General features: G+C 41.7%; 1 protein-coding gene across 5 annotated transcripts in view; it reads left to right on the top strand.

Moving 5' to 3' along the window:
* The window catches only part of pms1 (PMS1 homolog 1, mismatch repair system component), a 94,026-nt gene that overhangs the window by 36,485 nt on the left and 37,784 nt on the right, over positions 1 to 19,757 (top strand). For all 5 annotated transcript variants that reach the window (XM_060929019.1, XM_060929017.1, XM_060929020.1 and 2 more), the window contains one exon: positions 5,329 to 5,445. In XM_060929019.1, coding sequence (XP_060785002.1) covers positions 5,329 to 5,445 — 117 coding nt within the window. The remainder of the gene's footprint in view (positions 1 to 5,328; positions 5,446 to 19,757) is intronic.

Below are 19,757 nucleotides of genomic sequence, written 5' to 3'. Positions count from 1 at the left end.
TAGCGCTTTTAACAATAAACATTGCCGCAAAGCAGCTTTACAGAATTTGAACGACTTAAAACATGAGCTAATTTTGATCAGTTCTGAAATGAATTCTGCTCAGAGAGGGAGCTCGTCATCACTAACACAATGTTTGGAGTGAAGGCGTGTCGGAGAGTATCATGGTGCCACCCAAGGTCCAAACATTGGCATCAGCTGGACTTGATAATCACCCGTAAACAACATCTGAACACTGTCAAGGTAACCCGCTCCTTTCACAGCGCAGATTGTGACACAGATCACTCACTAGTAGCCAGCACAGTGGAGATCACACATAAATGCATCCATAGGCAGAGACCAGAGGCTAGGCCCCGAGTCAGTGCTATGGTAGCCAGGGAGCTGGAGAGAAAGGAAACTTTTTCTAGGGAGTTCTCTCAGAGAATGCAAGAGCGTGTGACTGGCGGCACAGTCGATGAAGTGTGGCATACACTGAGTAAGCGCATCTACGACAGTGCAGTTGCCAGTTGTGGAAAAAAGAGACAGGCAGGCAAGGACTGGGTTGAGGCATACACCGGTCCTCTTATGCCCTTGCTTGATGCTAAAAGGGTGGCAATGTTTGAACACAAAATAAACCCATCACAAGCCTTTGTCTTTGTTACACAAGATCAGAGGCACAGAGGGAAGCTAGGAAGTGTGCAAACCAGTACTGGACAGATTTGTGCTCTTCCATTCAATCTGCTTCAGATAGGGGTGATGTAGGCACGATGCACAGTCTCATGAAAATAGCTCTCGGCCCGAGGGTCTCTAAGACTGCACCATTGAAGTCAAAGGAGGGACAAGTAATAACTGGCAAATCCAAACAGCTTGAAAGATGGGTGGAACATTACTCTGAATTGTACTCAGAAGAAATACCAGAGAAACCCGGACTGGATGAGGTCCTACCAGTATAGCAGAGTTGGATGTGATGCCTGAGGAGAGTGAACTTCTCGAGGCGCTGAGTGCTCTACCCAGCAGCAAGGCACCTGGTCAGGATGGCATACCGGCAGAAGTCCTGAAGGAAAACAAGGAGGTAATACTGTGCTATCTGTATGAACTCCTTCGACAGTGTTGGGAAGAAGGCAAAATTCCTCACAAAATGTGCAATGCCAAGATTGTGATCCTTTATAAGAACAAAGGTGACCGAGGAGACTGCAACAGTTTCAGGGGAATCTCACTGCTGAGCATAACAGGGAAGGCTATTGCACAGATAGTACGCAAGCGCCTACAGATGCTAGCAGAACATGTGCTCCCGGAGTGTCAGTGTGGTTTTAAAGCAAGGCGGTCTACCATGGACATGATCTTCACCTTGCAACAACTACAGGAGAAGTGTAGAGAGCAGTGTATGCCGCTTTACATCGCCTTCGTAAACTTGACAAAGGCGTTCGATACTGTCTGCAGATCTGCCCTCTACAAAGTACTCGAGTATTGGATGTCCACCTAAACTCCTGAAACTGGTTATCTCCTTTCATGAGGACATGAAAGCCTGTATTCAGTTTGATGGCTCTACCTCCGACTGTTTTGACATCAGCAATGGAGTTAAGCAGGGGTGTGTGCTGGCACCGACTCTTTTCAGCATCTACTTTGCTGTACTCCTCCGTTTTTGCCTTCAATGGAAACGAGGATGGCGTTTATATCCGGCCACATACAGATGGCTCACTGTTTAACCTGGCAAGACTCAGGGCAAAAAGTAAAACTGTTGAGCTGTTGTGCAGAGAACTCCTTTTCACTGATGATGCAGCACTCACGGCACATGAGGAGGCAACTCTGCAGGGACTGTTGGACAATTTAGCCCGGGCCTGTGATCTGTTCTGCATTAACATCAATGTCAAGAAGACGGAGGTAATGGGGCAAGGCACTGCAGTCCTCCCTTCAATCACACTGCATGGAAATCCTCTTCGAACAGTTGAGAAGTTTACCTACCTGGGATCAGTTGCAGCAAGTACCAATTCTCTGGATGAAGAAATAAATGTGAGGATTGGTAGAGCTGCTGCTTCCTATGGGAAACTAAGCAAGAGAGCTTGGGAGAACCAGAAGCTGACAAGAAAGACAAAGGTACTGATCTACAACACATGTGTACTGTCAACTCTACTATATGGCAGTGAAACATGGACAGTTTATTCACGGCAAGAAAAAAGACTAAACAGTTTCCACCTACGTTGCTTGCACAAGATTTTAAACATAAAATGGCAGGACAAAATCACAAATGAAGAAGTACTCCAGCAAGCAGGCATACCGTCATTGTTCGAGATCCTGCGGCGAAACAGGCTATGTTGGCTAGGCCATGTGAGCAGGATGGAGGACAACAGGCTTCCAAAGAGAGTACTGTACGGCGAACTCTCTATTGGGAGTCGACCCAGAGGAAGGCCCAAGCTGAGGTACAAAGACGTATGCAAAGCTACCCTTCAAGACTTCTCCATATGCAAAGAGAGCTGCGAAAATATAGCAATGGACAGAAGTAGATGGAGATCAGCAGTACACACTGGTATGGGACTGTATAGGGTTACCCGAGAGAGGCGGGTTTTGGAAGCAAGACATGTCCTCATGAAAGGAGATAACCAAGAAAAGAACAGAGGAGAACAATGACGGTCAAATGTTTTGCTGTGCATTCTGCGGGAGAGCCTGCCATGCTAACATTGGACTCATTAGCCATGAGAGGCGCTGCTTAGCCAGGACTGCACAGAGTACCAGTGACTGACTGAAGCCGCGAGACATGGAAGAAGCTGTTGACCATCTTCCGAGACGAAAAGAGCCAAAGAAGAATAGAAAATTCAAAGGGTAGATGTTGAGCTTTTAAAACATGTCCAGCTTTTTTTTTCAGATCCAGTGAGAAATGGTATTAGTCAAAATATACAACCTCCACATGACCTTTGTTTCAAACGTGTTTAAGTTTGATTTACATGCGGCATGTTCTACTGCATCCTAGCTTCATGGGTGGATTAGCAAAGCAAGCTAGTCGTACTAAGTACATACACTCACCATAGGCACCGATGATCTCTGCTACTTCCTTCCAAGCTTTCTTTTTCTTCGTAATGTCTTTGTACACATTTAAAAAGAGGTTGTTTATGACAGGACATGGTTCGAAGATTTTCTTTCATTTTTGTGCCATTGGATTGGTCTGAGGAATCGCATCGATCCAGTTGTTTTGTCATTGATTTGTCGTTTTACTACGTCATACCTAATTTGCATAGAATTAAGGACAATTTAAATGTCACTGAAATTGTTGCTGAAATCACAGCTACATGATGCACAGGTACATAGAAAGTGGATGATCGATCTCCTGCCGCTTGCTGATGTGAATGTAGGGTCAAAGACATAACAGAAAATCTTTGCATAACATTCGCATAACCACAAGTTCTCATTCTCCTCTCATTATCTCTAGCCACTTTATCCTGTTCTACAGGGTCGCAGGCAAGCTGGAGCCTATCCCAGCTGACTACGGGCAAAAGGTGGGGTACACCCTGGACAAGTCGCCAGGTCATCACAGGGCTGACAACCATTCACACTCACACCTATGGTCAATTTAGAGTCACCAGTTAACCTAACCTGCATGTCTTTGGACTCTGGGGGAAACCGGAGCACCCGGAGGAAACCCACGTGAACACGGGGAGAACATGCAAACTCCGCACAGAAAGGCCCTCTTCGGCCACGGGGCTCCAACCCGGACCTTCTTGCTGTGAGGCGACAGCGCTAACCACTACACCACCATGCCACCCTCTAACCACAAGTTCCTCCTGAAAAACCTTTGACATGATGAATTATCTCATCTCATCTCATTATCTCTAGCTGCTTTATCCTGTTCTACAGGGTCGCAGGCAAGCTGGAGCCTATCCCAGCTGACTACGGGCGAAAGGCGGGGTACACCCTGGACAAGTCGCCAGGTCATCACAGGGCTGATACATAGACACAGACAACCATTCACACTCACATTCACACCTACGGTCAATTTAGAGTCCCCAGTTAACCTAACCTGCATGTCTTTGGACTGTGGGGGAAACCAGAGCACCCGGAGGAAACGCACGCGGACACGGGGAGAACATGCAAACTCTGCACAGAAAGGCCCTCGCCGGCCACGGGGCTCAAACCCGGACCTTCTTGCTGTGAGGCGACAGCGCTAACCACTACACCACCGTGCCGCCCCTTGATGAATTATAGATTTTATTATTCCTTCATTTTGTTTAAATGATCAAGTACATTCATGATTTCTTCACATTTCTTGCTAATCACTTGCCCCCAATAACTGTCCCTAGACTTCTATTATAACTGAATTTCAGCTAAACAGGTTTCTTCTCAGAAAAAGGAAAATGTATTGAATGATTTTTACATCTAATCAAATATACACTACATTTGCAGTAAGTCTAGGTTAAGTTGAAAATGACTGGAGTTGTCCTTTAACCTGGACGTTGTCCAAATTTAGCAGCGTGACCACAAGATTAGCCACTAAGCCGACTCAAATAAGGGTATGGCTGAAGGCCTAAGGCTGTCATCTAAGCCTAATGTACCAAACAGAGTGGTGTGAGGATTGCAGGCTTGAGTTTAAGTGAAATAGCAGATTGCATGGGATCACTGTAACATGTGGTTGTGTTGCAGATAGAAAGTGCTATATGAGGATCTGCATCTGAGGATTTTATTCATATCAGTTGTTTTAATTAGCTTGAGTTTGTAGATTGTGTAAAGAGGAACATACAGCCGTTTCATGCGACGGTGTTGTACCTCCAGCGGTGTCTCATATCACAAACTTCGCACTTCATCGAGTGTTGGGTTTCGCGAGTTCTCTTAAAGCTGTTTACTAGAGTGATCCTTTTACACTTATCAAACTGTGTATTTCATAGCAGGGATGCGTGCTATGCACCGCAGAAATCAACACCTTGGATATATTTACTGGCTACTGGAAGTGCCAGTGACAGGCAAACGCACGGGTGTGAAAATATGTGTGCATTTCTTATGTAACTGCACTCCTATTTACAGAAGGTGTACAAAGTGATCTTAAAGCCAGTTCATGCTCACTGTTTTCTCAGAGTAGTTTCCAGTGTTCACCATCTCCAGAATGAATTATTATGTAGTACATGTAAATCCTGCAGGTACCTAAGAAGAATTTGGCAAAGTTGGGAAAGAATGCAAGACGCAAGCTGGGTTCACCAATAGTCGTTTTCAGTCATTTGCCACAGACAAGAGGAAGCTCACTACTGATTTCTGAAGGTTAATTGTTTATAATTTGTGTGTATGTCTCAGCACTCAATCCCAGGTGGTCTTATTTTAGGATGGGAGAAAATAGCCTGACCCATTTTTACCATGTTTTTTTTTTTTTTTCAGGCCGTGGTGTGGCAGAAGTCCAAGGTATCAGATCACGGTGCGGCTCTCATGGCCGTGCTTGGATCCTCCATCGCCACCAACCTGTTACCCATCCAACATCACCACGAGCAAGCAGAGGTCAGTGATGCTCTGGGAAACAGTGGGAAAAGTGTGTGTACACAGCAAAAGTTCTGGGTTCCATTCCATTAATGGCATTTAGCAGACTCTCTTATCCAGAGCGACATACAACATACCCAGAGCAACCTGGGGAGCAGGTGCCTTGCTCAAGGGCAGTTCAGCCATTCCTGCTGGTCCAAGGAATTGAACTGACAACCTTTTGGTCCCAAAGCTGCTTTTCTAACCATTAGGCCATGGCTTCCCCACAGCTCAGCTTGTTATTTTTACAATCATAAAATGATTGAAGTACGAGAAACATGGTTACACCCATACCTGTAGTCGTGGTGGTGGTAACGGTGGTATTTAAGACAATAAGACTTTAACCACCTTTCTCTTGCTGTTTCAGAAGGTCACACACTTTCAAACACCCCTACAATGGGCTGTACAGTTACATATTTAATGACATATTCAATCAGCAGACCATCAGTATTGAGCTAAAGCCTATTTTCCTGAGTTATTTGGCTAGCTTATCAAATGACGACGCGACAGGTGATTGTTCATTTTCTACATGCGCCATGGAGCTCAATTCTCTCCAAATTAAGTGTGGTGCTGTAAAGCAACAAATCCAAATGATTGCCTTGAATAATTCCTCAAACCAATCCTATGGTGAGTGAGATCCAAGGTTTCTTCAGTTCCCCACTTGCTACCTGCACTTGTTCCAGTTTCCTGCTTGACGGAAGGGTTTTCCCTTATCTGGTCATAGAGATATTACAAAGAAGAATAAAGCTTCTTTTTTTTAAATATACACTGCACTTTAAATAAAATGTTTAAAGGGGAAGAAAGGGCAATATATAGAGTAAATATAACAATAAAACACACATTGACGAACCTTATTCAAGACTTACAAAAGTTTTTTGTTCTAAGGTTGGAAAGTTATAGTGTTTTGAAAGTAGCTCGAGCAAACTATTTCCGCAGTTTGAACAGCCCGCCATGATATTAATTTTATCCAATCAGAATGCACGTTCATTTTCTCTGCGTAACACTCATGACGTATGAATGTGCCCAGTTATGTTGGCTGATTGAGGTTGGGAATAGCACGTGTGAATCGGAAAGTAGGATGAATTGTAAGTGATCGGCTACACAATGTCACAGTGTGTTGCTTTCGGGTGTAATAACAGGACTGATGGAAAGCATAACGATCCTCCAGACATGTCTTTTCACTCGTTTCCACTGAAAAACACCAAGCGAGTTCGAGCTTTCTTCTCTTCTTTCGTCATCACCGGAGTCGAGAGTACCTCTCCTAGGTTCAAACTGATACCCTTCTAAGCCATAGCCTGCTTACAGTGTGTCTTGCTGGATCTCTTCATACGATTCGACAGAGCTGTCGCTTTCAGTTGATGCGCCCGACGCCATAATTACACGCTTCTCTCCTAGTGCAGTGGGTAGGGCTGACGTCACGGTCTTTTAAAAATGGCGACTCTTGTGCGGTTTAGCGTACCAACTATTATATTTACAATTACCAAGATATTTAGTTGTTTTCTAGTACATAAATTTGATAGAATACTTAAGAATACGTTACTTTGTCACATCAGCAACCGTATATATTGCCCTTTCTTCCCCTTTAATTTTACGAAAGTTTAGTTAAATGGAACCCAAAACCATTTCTATGGTTCAGTCAGCATGGTGGTGCAGTGGTTAGCACTATTGCGTCACAAAAGAAAGTTCCGGGTTCAAACCTCACGGCCGATGGGGTCTTTCTGTATGGAGTTTGCATGTTCTCCCCGTGTCATTACATGCTTATCCAGAGCAATGTACAACATACCCAGGGTTAGGTGCCTTGCTCAAGGGCACTTCAGCCATTCCTGCTGGTCCAGGGATTTGAACCGGCAACCTTTTTATTTCCAAAGCTGCTTCTCTAGGGTTCCTCCGGGTGCTCTGGTTTCCTCCTACAGTCTAAAGACATGCAGATTAGGTAAAAATACCCAGCCACTGGGGTTGCACAAGAAACCCCAGGTAGATTGGGTAGGGTTGCGTCAGGAAGGGCATCCGGTATAAAAACCTATTCCAAATTAAATATGTAGATCATGAGATCCTAACAGGAGCAGCTGGAAGAAGACTTGATTCCTTTTTTAAAAGAAAAAACTTGATTCCTTTTTTAAATATATATTTTAAAAATCCCAGATCAGTATCTTTGACCACACCCTCATTTAGGGTTTGATCTCTTTTTTTTTTTTGTTCACTTTTTAATAATGGGTTTACAAACTTTTGCACTGAACTTCAATCTCATAACTTACATAAGGTGTTAACTGGGTAAATTTACTGCGTTATGTTTTCCTTGTACAATCAGCATGGGAGGAAAAAAGCTGACATCTCCAAACCAGAAAGAAATAGAAAGTGTATTTTGAAACGGTTGTCAGCTTCCGAACTTCGGTCTCCCTGCGGCGACGTTTCTAAAAAGCTCCAAATGAATAAACAGTGGAGCCTTGACATGTCATGTTGTGCTGGATTTGACTTAAAACATTGCTGGGCTCCTGCTGGGCTGCAGAACTCAGGGACTCACATAACACTTTCACTGTGAAGGGCTCTCCTCTTGTCCCACGAGTGCTGTTTCTCTTCACCCTGCCTGTGCATTCCTCTGTGCTGTTCTTTCTTTCTTTCTTTCTTTCTTTCTTTCTTTCTTTCTTTCTTTCTTTCTTTCTTTCTTTCTTTCTTTCTTTCTTTCTTTCTTTCTTTCTTTCTTTTTCTTTCTTTCTTTCTTTCTTTCTTTCTTTCTTTCTGACTCAGCATTCTGCCCAGGTAGCTCCTCGAATGAAAAGCCCCCTGCGTTTTGCCTCTTTTTGGCTAAAGGTTGGTCAAGCCACAGAGTTCAGCCTGAAAACTCTGGCTAGTCAACTGGGAAATATAGACATTCATAACTAATGATAACAATGTCAAGACAGAACAGCAGTAGAAATTAGATGAAACTTTTGGGAACATCAATGTTTACCTCAGGTTTGTTGGTAAATTTGTAATTAAAGACTTAGCATTCATATTAATTAACTTCAAAATCACTTAAATTACATTTAGCATCATCTATTTACTGAACTTCCATCTCATTTCATTTCATTCAAACATTAATTTCTTTAGCAGTTGTTGCTAAGTAATTACAGTGCAGTTTTCGTCACATTGAGTCTATTATTAGTGATTTAGCTAAGTTAGCCTTCTGTCATGTGTGGCATGATGGTGTAGTGGTTAGTGCTGTTGCCTCACAGCAAGAAGGTTCTGGGTTCGAGCCTAGTGGCCGGCAAGGGCCTTTCTGTGTGGAGGTTGTATGTTCTCCCCGTGTCTGCATGGGTTTGCTCTGGTTTCCCCCCACAGTCCAAAGACATGCAGGTTTGGTTAACTGGTGGCTCTAAATTGATCGTAGGTGTGAATGGTTGTTTGTCTCTGTGTCGGCCCTGCGGTGACCTGGCGATTTATCCAGGGTGTACCCTGCCTCTTGCCCATAGTCAGCTGGGATAGGCTCCAGCTTGCCTGCGACCCTGTAGAACAGGATAAGCGGCTGTAGATAACGGATGGCTGGATGGAGCCTTCTGCCATGTTTGGTGTTTATATTTCACTACACCAGCTGACTCCAAAGGAACGACAAATTAACCACATTTTGGGTTAGCTATGAATGCTAAGCATAATTAGAGTGTAATTTTAGTCATACTTAGTTTTTTATTAGTGATTTACCAACAAATCTGAGGTAGCCTTGTTTTGTTTCTACTGTTGTTCTGTCTTTATGTTGTTTTTATTTGTAGTTTGCTAGTTAATTTAGCCTTTGTCGTTAGCTAGCTGCCATGTTTGGTGTTCATATTTCACTACACCAGCTGACTCCATAGGAACAACGAAATAGCATTTTCCAAAATGACAGTTGGATTAGCTATGAAAGCTAAGCATAATTACAGGGTAATTTTAGTCATACTTAGTCTTTTATTAGAGTTTTCCCAACAAATCTGTTGTAAACATTAATGTTATCAGATAGCCTTTTTTATTTTTTGTACAACTTTATTCATCACACACTTGTGAAATGACTCTCTGCATTTAACCCATCTGAAGCAGTGAACACACATGCACACATCATTTTGCCTTTATGTTGTTTTTATATCGAGCTAGCAAATTAAATTAGCCTTCTGTCATTAGCTAGCTGCCATGTTTGGTGTTCATATTTCACTTCACCAGGTGATTCTACAGGAACGACGAAATAACAACATTTTCCAAAATGGAAGTTGTTTTAGCTCTTAAAGCTAAGCACTGTAAAATTACAGTGTAATTTTAGTCATACTTAACCTTTTATTAGTGATTTACCAACAAATCTGAGGTAAATGTTGATGTTCCCAATAGCCTAGGGTGACCAGATTTCCCTAGTCTGAAACCGGGACACTTTTGCGCGCGACCATGCTCATGCACACACACGTTTTTTTTATGTAAACGTGACACTCAGAGATGTGCTCTTATCATTTTGTTGAAGCTCACATTTATCAACATCTCACATGAAATAAAACAAACAGGCATTTTGTTATCTAGTAGCGTAGTGGTATACAGATCAGTTAAATTATGGTCAGACAACAGATTTTGTAATGGCTGAGAATAGGCCAGGCTATGTCCATAGGCCAAATTTAAACTGATTTATTTCACCTGTTTGTGAGAACACCAAGAAGAATGCATATGCACATGTAGGCTATACCTCTAAAATTGTATGCACTATAGCATGAACTTAAAAAGTAGATATGTGACCTCAACATAGCCTAGGTCAGAATCAACCTTACTAACCATTCCCCACAACTGAATGAATAAAGCAAGATGTGTACAAAAGTGAACACTTTAATGGAAGGTGCAACAAGCTGTTCACCACAGCAATATGGCCAAACTGTCAGAATGGTATGTTAAACAGAAACAAAAAAGAGACAAGTGATTTGAGAATATACACTCAAACAAAACAGCAATAAAGGAGGAGAGGGGCGACAGCCCGAGGAAAGCCCCCACAGGAGCGCACATCATTTGCAACATAGGCTACCCAACTCAGTACAAGAACAAAGCACTTACAGTGTGTGCAGTAGGCTTCGTGCGCATTGTTCTGCACCTCTCGGAGGAAGGGGTAGGTGCCCTGTAAATCTTTGGAAAAGGTACATTTTCTTTTCGGCATAATTGCTGCGGCATTACTGCTGCTAGCTGCTAAACAAAGAACATTCGTGCCAGTTAATGTTTATTTTATTGTTGCATGGCAACACGTTCTGTTGTCTGGAATAATGTGGCTAAATAAACACCCATGCCACAGGGCCAGGGGGCAGTAACCAGGAAAGTTTGCAATTCCTGTCAATTCATCAAAATAGTAAATGCAGACATTTCTCCGCTAATGATTCCCACGCTGCTCAGTCGCAAACGTCGCGAGTGGCGAAAACTGGGACATATCCGTGTCCCGACAGACTTTTGTCGGGACTCGGGACACACAACCCCAAATCGGGACTGTCCCGGTAAAACCGGGACGTCTGGTCACCCTACAATAGCCTAATCTCATTTTTAGTGTTGTTCTGTCTTTGAATTGTTCCTATAAAAAGCTTCAACATCTGTGTCATATCTAGCTAAATCATTAGCCTCAGTGATTAGCTCAATGCCATTTTCAGCATCTATATTAACCATTTGCCATTTAGTGTTCTCAAACCTTTTTTTTGGTTAGCAGTTGATGTTAAATTTAATTATTGTGTAATTTTAGTGGTAATAAAGCTTTTATTAGGGGTTTGCCAACAAATCCTGAGGTAAATGTTGATATTCCTGACAGTTTGATGGAATTTTTGCTGTCATATTGCCTTTGCATTGTCTTTATGAAAGGCTCAACAGCTATAGAAAGCTAAGATATTCGCTATTTTATATTGAATGTCCTCTACAAACTCAAAATTAAAATCTACACTCACCGGCCACTTTACCGGTGGCATCCATCCACCAGCTGTTTTATACCATTATCTAATCAGCCAATCACTTGACATAAAACCATGCAGCTACAAATCAAGAGCTTCAGTTAATGTTGACTTCAAACATCAGAATGGGAAAAATTGTGATCTCAGAGTGTGACTTTCACTGTGGCATGGGTGTTGGTTGGTGCCAGATGGACTGTTTTGAGTATTTCGGAAACTGTTGATCTCCTGGGGTTTTCACTCTAGAGTTTACACAGAATGGTGTGAAAAACAAAAAACATTGAGCAAGCAACAGTTCTATGGGTGGAAGCAAACGCCTTGTTGATAAGAGAGGTCAGAGGAAAATAGCCAGATTGGTTCAAGCTGCCAGGAAGGATATAGTAACTCATATAATCACTCTTTACAACCATGGTGAGCTGAAAAGCATCTCAGCATGCAACAGCAGAAGACCATATCGGGTTCCACTCTTGCATTGAAGAACAGGAATTTTAGAATCAAGAACAAGTTCCTGTTAAAGTGTATATCTTGATGGAAATTCAGATTAGCATCATACACCATTTAATTCATACTAGATATCATGAATTCAAGACTCGTTCCAAATCATCCTTTATCCCTATCAAGCTTCTTTAATAGCTCTTTGCAGGGTTGCCTGGTCTTAGCAACATTTCTAGCCCAACGACTTGTCAGTGGCTGCACAGAAAAAAGAAACTTGCCCAAAAAGTTCAGGTACTGGAAATATCTTTGTGTGGGAAACAAGTTCACACATTTTTGATTCACAGTATCTGCAATAAGCCTTTGTTTGTACTGGCCTGGAATGGATATTATCCACTCTATAGTCCCTTTACCAATCAACAGAAATGGTTCTGTACATCACAGATCATCATGTCTTCACTCACACTTTCGGCACAGTGGTGTAGTGGTTAGCACTGTCGCATCACAGCAAGAAGGTTCTGGGTTCGAGCCCAGCAGTCGGCGGGGGCCTTTCTGTGTGGAGTTTGCATGTTCTCCCTGTGTCTGCGTGGGTTTCCTCCGGGTTCTCCGGTTTCCCCCACAGTTCAAAGACATGCAGTTAGGTTAACATGGGGCGGCCTTGGGCTGAAGTGCCCTTGAGCAAGGTACCTAACCCCTAACTGCTCCCCGGGCGCTGTAGTATGGCTGCCCACTGCTCTGGGTGTGTGTGCATATGTTCACTGCTTCAGATGGGTTAAATGCAGAGGATGATCTCACTGTGCTTGAAGTGTGCATGAGACAAATAAAGGTTTCTTCTTCTTCTTCTTCTTCTTCTTCTTCTTCTTCTTTTTGTTTGCGATATTCTATAATTGTGGTAATTTGTTCATTTTAATTACAGTTATTTGCTTTAAAATGAGATCTTGGTAGCCATAGACTATTTTTAACAGACTTTCTTTTCCCTCCTGCAACCTCATTCCAAATCTGGTGCAAATAATATGACCCCGATAACCTTGGCTGTATGGGTGCATTGTCTTGTATCACTTTGCAGTAAAATGTTATGCATTAAAATCTTGCACTGAGTGTAGCAGTGATTTATAGCAGCCAGCATGGGCCGCAGAACACGTGAAGAGCGCGTGTCAGAGGATCTCGGCCTGGCCAGGCTGGCACAGAGCCGCTCTCCCACTGCGCTGGCACCAATTACACTTTCTCTGGGCAGCGCACGCAAAGAACAGGCATTCAGTCTCATGTTCAGCCTTCATAATGCTTGTTATGCCAATGAACAGCCAGTATTCGGAACCCACCACCTGTTTACGACACCTTTTTGTTCTCCTGTCTCTTAAACATGCACACACTTGTGAAGATTTAAGGTGATACTTGAGCTCCCAGAGAGAGTTTGTTTCTGCTCAGTCATGGCAGGTATAATCTGTTAAATGCTGTTTGGAGTGTGGTTCCGAACACTTTTTATGTTGTTTTTGTTTTGCCCTCCTTCCATTCCTTACGTAAGCCCTCGGCCGTTTTTGCCTCTGTTTGCTGTTGTGAGACCTGCCCTGGTTGTTTTCCCTCTGCTTCATGAAGGGCAGATCTTGCATTCTGGAGTGCGATGAAATGGTCATTTTAATCTGGAACACAGTGACGTCAATCTGCACAGTTGGACCGAATGCATCTCCTCGCTCTCTCTGTTGGAGAGGAAGCTATTGTGAGTGGACACATGGTGCCCTACTTTCTTTTCAGCATTGTCATGATTAGAAAACTTGAACAACTTTTTCAACCATTTTGGATCTAGTCATCATGATACTAAATATCCAGCCGATATTTAACATAACAATGGAATAAATTAACTGAAATTTTCCAGTGTGCCGCCTGGTTCCATGTTTTAAGTCAAGTCAAGTTTATTTGTATAGTGCTTTTAACGATAAACATTGTCGCAAAGCAGCTTTACAGAATTTGAACGACTTAAAACATGAGCTAATTTTATCCCTAATCTGTCCCTAACGGAGGACCAGAGTTCACTCAGGTCATAGAGGACCAGAAGTTCACTCAGGTACTGTGGTGCGAGACCATTCAGTGCTTTAAAGGTCAATAGTAGTATTTTATAATCAATACGAAATTTGATTGGGAGCCAGTGCAGTGTGGATAAAATAGGAGTGATGTGGTCATATTTTCTAGTTCTAGAAAATACTCTTGCTGCTGCATTTTGAACTAACTGGAGCTTGTTGCACTTATTGGAACATCCAGACAGTAAGGCATTACAGTAATCCAACCTGGAGGTAACAAAAGCATGAACTAGTTTTTCCGCGTCATGTAGTGACATTAAATTTCTTATCTTAGCAATATTTCTGAGATGAAAGAAAGCTATCCGGGTAATGTTATCAGTGTGAGTTTTGAATGAAAGACTGGGGTCAATAATCACTCCGAGGTCTTTTACTGCTGCACGTGAAGAAACAGAAAGGCCATCCAGAGTTACTGTGTAATCAGAAAACTTACTTCTAGCTGCATGTGGTCCTAGTACAAGTACTGTACTTCAGTCTTGTCAGAGTTAAGCAGAAGGAAGTTAATAAGCATCCAGTGTCTAATGTCCTTTACCCATTCCTCAATTCTATTAAGCTGGTGTCTCTCATCAGGCTCTGCAGAAACATACAGCTGTGTGTCATCAGCATAACAGTGGAAACTAATACAATGTTTACGAATAATATCACCCAGAGGTAACATATATAAAGAAAAAAGCAGTGGACCCAAGACAGAACCTTGTGGAACACCAAACTTTACCTCAGCATGTCTAGAAAAATTACCATTTACATCAACATACTGATAGCAATCAGTTAAATAAGACCCTGTCCACACGGCAACGGATTCAGGTGACTCTGATACAATTGCTTATCGTTTAGGCCTGGCGTCCACACGGCACCGGCGTTTTGGGTGCCCAAAACGCAATCTTTTTGAGAACGGGTTCCAGAGTGGAAAGATCTGGCAACGTTGCCATTGTGAAGTCGTCTGGATGAGTAGAACGGATTTGTTTATGATGACGTCACAACCACATGACTGTGAGTGCTTCACGCCGGGTAGAAGTGTAACGAATATCACCAGGAAAAAGCCTTACAGAGCACTAGTGAGAGTGAAACACGAGCTTGGATATTATTATTATTATTATTATTATTATTATTATTATGTTCAGTGTTAGTTCACAGTAGTAATGCAAGAAGCAGAATAGTGACAGTAATAGTGAAGCAAAAACATGCAATTGTAAAAACACTGCAGCTCTACAGCAAAATATTCATTTATGAAATGGTCTGATTCTTAACACCAGTAGTGCCAATGATCTTCTCATTGCGATGCGAGTTGTCAACAAATCCTATAACTTGGTTCATGAAACGCGCTTACAAAATATTTTCACTGTGAATATTTATTGTGTAATGGTGCAATCCCGCCAGCAAAAATAGGGGAAAAAAGGAGCGATCTCACCTTCAGATGTTGATTTAAGTCCGACAATACATTCCTCAAAAAGGGCGTAGAGGAGCAAATTAATCCAATTTATTCCGGACCATTAAAGACGCCGCCTTCCGCGTAGAATCATACGTCATCCTCGCCGCCATATTGGAGAGGTCAAAGCGGAGAATAAAGATTAGCTGCGTTTAACTGTACCAACAGGTTTACCGTCCAAACGAGATCATATGGGATTACCTTTCACAGGTGAGAAACAACAAATTAATCCATCGTGTATCATTCAATTTATTCCGGACCATTGAAGACGCCGCCTTCCGCGTAGAATCATACGTCATCCTCGCCGCCATATTGGATAGGTCAAAGCGGAGAATAAAGATTAGCTGCGTTTAACTGTACCAACAGGTTTTCTGTCCAAACGAGATCACATGGGATTACCTTTCACAGGTGAGACTGGAAAAATACTTTTCATTGTATTTGGTCATTATAATGTAATTTTACAAACAGATTTTCCTGACTTTGTGGCTAATATGAAGTCTCGTGCATAATAGTTTATGCGCATGCGTCGTTACTTCTTCTATTGTTCTGGTGTCTCCGAAGGGACCGTCTTACAGCGCCCCTAGAGGTGTGGCATGTGTATTGCATCGTTTTCAGCAAGCGTTGCGTTGCCATATGGACCTGATATTTTACTGATTGTTGCCCATTTGGACGCGATATATTTTTAAATAACATCTCGTTGCCGTTGTCGTGTGGATGTAGCCTAAGACCTGAGCCAGGAGAGGGCCATTCCCTTAACTCCCAGAACATTTTCTAGTCTATCCAGAAGAATGGAATGATCAATGGTCTCAAATGCTGCACTAAGGTCAAGCAACACAAGCAGCAAGACACAGCCCTGATCAGATGCCAACAGTAGGTCATTTACTACTTTAACCAGAGCTGTCTCTGTGCTATGATGAGGTCTAAATCCTGACTGATACATTTCATGGATGTTATTCCTATGTAAATATAAGCATAACTGCTGTGCCACAGCTTTTTCAAGGATCTTGGAGATAAAGGAGAGGTTTGATATTGGCCGATAATTGGACAGCTGACAGGGATCAAGGTCAGGTTTTTTAATCAGGGGTTTGATAACTGCTAGTTTAAAGGATTTGGGTACATAGCCAATCCTAAGAAAAGAATTTATTATTTTTAGAAGCGGTTCAATTACTTCAGGTATTATCTGTTTGAATAGACGTGTAGGTAAGGGAGTACACAAGTTGAGGCTTTTGATGCTGAGATTAATGAAAGTAATTACAATTTTCTAAGGGGAGTAAAACATTCTAATTGCTGATCTGATACAGTTATATCGTTAACTACAGGGTCACTTACATTGTCTGACCTTAAATTAGTAGTTTGAATTTTTTGTCGGATATTCTCAATTTTGTCATTAAAAAAAATTCATGAAGTTGTTGCTACTACATACTGCAGGTGTGCATGTGGACTTATTCCTGGTTAATTTTGCTACAGTATTAAATAGGAAACTAGGATTATTTTTGTTATCTTCTATTAGGGGGGAGAGATATGTTGATCTAGCAGCACTAAGAACTTTTCTATACTTCAGGAAGCTCTCCTTCCATGCTAATTTGAACACTACCAATTTTGTTTGACGCCATTTACATTCCAATTTTCGAATGGTCTGTTTTAATGTGCAAGTGCCATCATTATACCAGGGTGCTAATTTTTTGTTTCTGACCATTTTCCTTTTAAAAGGAGCTACATCATCTAAAGTATAGCGGAACGCTGACTCTAAGCATTCAGTTGCCTGATCAAGTTCTGCAGGGGCTGACAGTGACCCGATCAAAGTTGATAACTCTGGAAGATCATTTATAAAGCTCTGTGCAGTAGTTGACGCAAATGTACATTTAATACAGTAGCGTGGTGAGGTGCATATATTATTACTTAGACATAGTTTGAATGAGATGAGATAATGATCTGAGAACTTTAGACTGTGGAAGTATGACTATGTTTTCTACGTTTAACCCAAATGTTAGTATTAGATCGAGGGTGTGACCACCATTATGGGTCGGTCCTATGACATTCTGATTAATCCCTACTGAATCTAAAATGGACACAAACGCTGTTTTCAAAGGGTCTTCTGGATTATCGAAGTGAATATTAAAATCTCTGACAACTAAAGCTTTGTCTAAGGAAATAACCAGATCTGAGATAAAATCTGCAAATTCAGAAAGAAACTCAGAATATGGCCCCGGGGGCCTGAAAATAATAAGTAATGGAATTAACTGGGTAGACTTATTTTTCGAGGCTACATACATTATATGAGTATGAAGAACTTCAAATGTATTACATTTATAACTAGGTTTGTGTGTTACACCTAGATAATCATTATAAATAACCGCAATGCCTCCTCCTCTGCCAGTTAGACAAGGCTGGTGTATATAACTGTATCCAGGAGGACTCGCTTCATTTAATGCTATATATTCATTTGGCTTAAACCATGTTTCAGTTAAACACAGTACATTAAACTCCTGATCAGTAAGAAGTTCATTCACCATTAGCGCTTTAGATGTAAGAGATCTAATATTTAATAGCCCCACCTTAAGATCAAAAGGTGTTGGCAGCAGCTGTACAGTCAGTATGATCTAATTTTATATTGATAAGGTTACTGGAACAAACTCTCTGAATATTTCTACCTTTTTGTTTAGCTCGGGGAACAGACACAGTCTCGATGTAGTGGGCCCTGAGTGACGACTCTGTGCAGCTAGCAGACAGTCGGTTTAGCCTGTTCGTCTGCTCCCTGGCCTTGGCTCTGGATTGTCAGAAATTAACTAGGCCTGTTCTGAGACTATGACCTATGCTGCAGGAAATGAGCATACTTGCCAACCCTCCCGATTTCGGCGGGAGGCTCCTGATTTTAGCGTCCGTCTCCTGCCTCCCGATTGTATTTGTTAAAAACTGGATAATCTCCCGGTTTTGGGAAATCCCTACTGCCAAGTTAAAAATACTCCCGATTATGTCCATTCAGAATCGTATGAGAAACACTGCTGACGTCAACTGATTTTTAACCAATCAATGAACAGAATGACAGTCACTTCTGTAATGTAGGATTCACCCAGGCTGTCTGACATTTTTTACAAGCAGTTATTCATCATGGCCACTAAACCCAATACCAAACAGCAAAAATATGAATGCAAATACCAGGTTGCGTGGGAGAATGAATTTCCATGGATAAGCAAATTTTCGACCAGCCAGTTACACATTTTAAGATAAAGATACCTTAAATCAGAATATAATGGACATTTGAGTGTGAAATTAAACTAGTCTTCCCTACCATTTCAGAAACAAACTGTACAACTTCTAAAGTGTTTAGTGAAATTTTGCATGACAGAGAATTTGTTTGGTGAGTGTATTTGAATAGTGTGGTAGTGTCTTAGTGCTATTTTGAATTTATGTTTGAAAGTTTTAAGTGAAAGTTTACAAGTGAATTATCTGGAAAGTGATTGATTTTGATAGAGTTTTGAGGTTTTAAGTGAAAGATTACTAGTGAGTGTATTTTGGTAGTACTAAAATTTTGCATTCGAGTGAATTTCTTTGTGGAGTGTATTTTGATAGTATGGTAGTATTTATAGTGCCATTTTTGAATTTTGTTTGAAAACTTTCAGTCAAAGTTTGCAAATGAGCAAATTCCTTTGATGCATTCCAACAGGATTTTGATAGTATTTCTAGTGCTTTTTAAAAATTCTGTTGGAAAGTGTTTAGTGAGAGAGATGCATTTTAGTAGTACTAAGACAGTGCAGTATTTATTTAATTGAGTTGTTACTCATCTCATCTCATTATCTCTAGCCGCTTTATCCCGTCCTACAGGGTCGCAGGCAAGCTGGAGCCTATCCCAGCTGACTACGGGCGAAAGGCGGGGTACACCCTGGGCAAGTCGCCAGGTCATCACAGGGCTGACACATAGACACAGACAACCATTCACACTCACATTCACACCTACGGTCAATTTAGAGTCACCAGTTAACCTAACCTGCATGTCTTTGGACTGTGGGGGAAACCGGAGCACCCGGAGGAAACCCACGCAGACACGGGGAGAACATGCAAACTCCGCACAGAAAGGCCCTCGCCGGCCACGGGGCTTGAACCTGGACCTTCTTGCTGTGAGGCGACAGCGCTAACCACTACACCACCGTGCCGCCCACTGAGTTGTTACTATTTTGGTTAAATCTTATTAAAATTTAATTTATATATGATATTATAGTTCTCTGTATTTTTACATGAGCTTACAGAAGGAAAACACATTTGATGCAATCCAATAATACACTGTGACTATTTTAAGAAATGATAAACATTCTTCTAAAGCATCACTTGTGTTATTTTCTGTGGGTCTCTGTATGTATACAATATTCAGGCATGAGATTTTTCAGCTAAAAATCTGATTTAAGACTTGCCTTTCATTGGTATTATATTAAAATTCAAGATGAGTATTATTTCAGATTTTTCACTCTGAGCTATCTC

The sequence above is a fragment of the Neoarius graeffei genome, chromosome 9 (assembly GCF_027579695.1).
Source record: "Neoarius graeffei isolate fNeoGra1 chromosome 9, fNeoGra1.pri, whole genome shotgun sequence".
In the NCBI taxonomy this organism is placed as follows: domain Eukaryota; kingdom Metazoa; phylum Chordata; class Actinopteri; order Siluriformes; family Ariidae; genus Neoarius; species Neoarius graeffei.
Note: the sequence above shows the minus strand (reverse complement) of the source record. Positions and strands in the feature narration are given on the sequence as shown.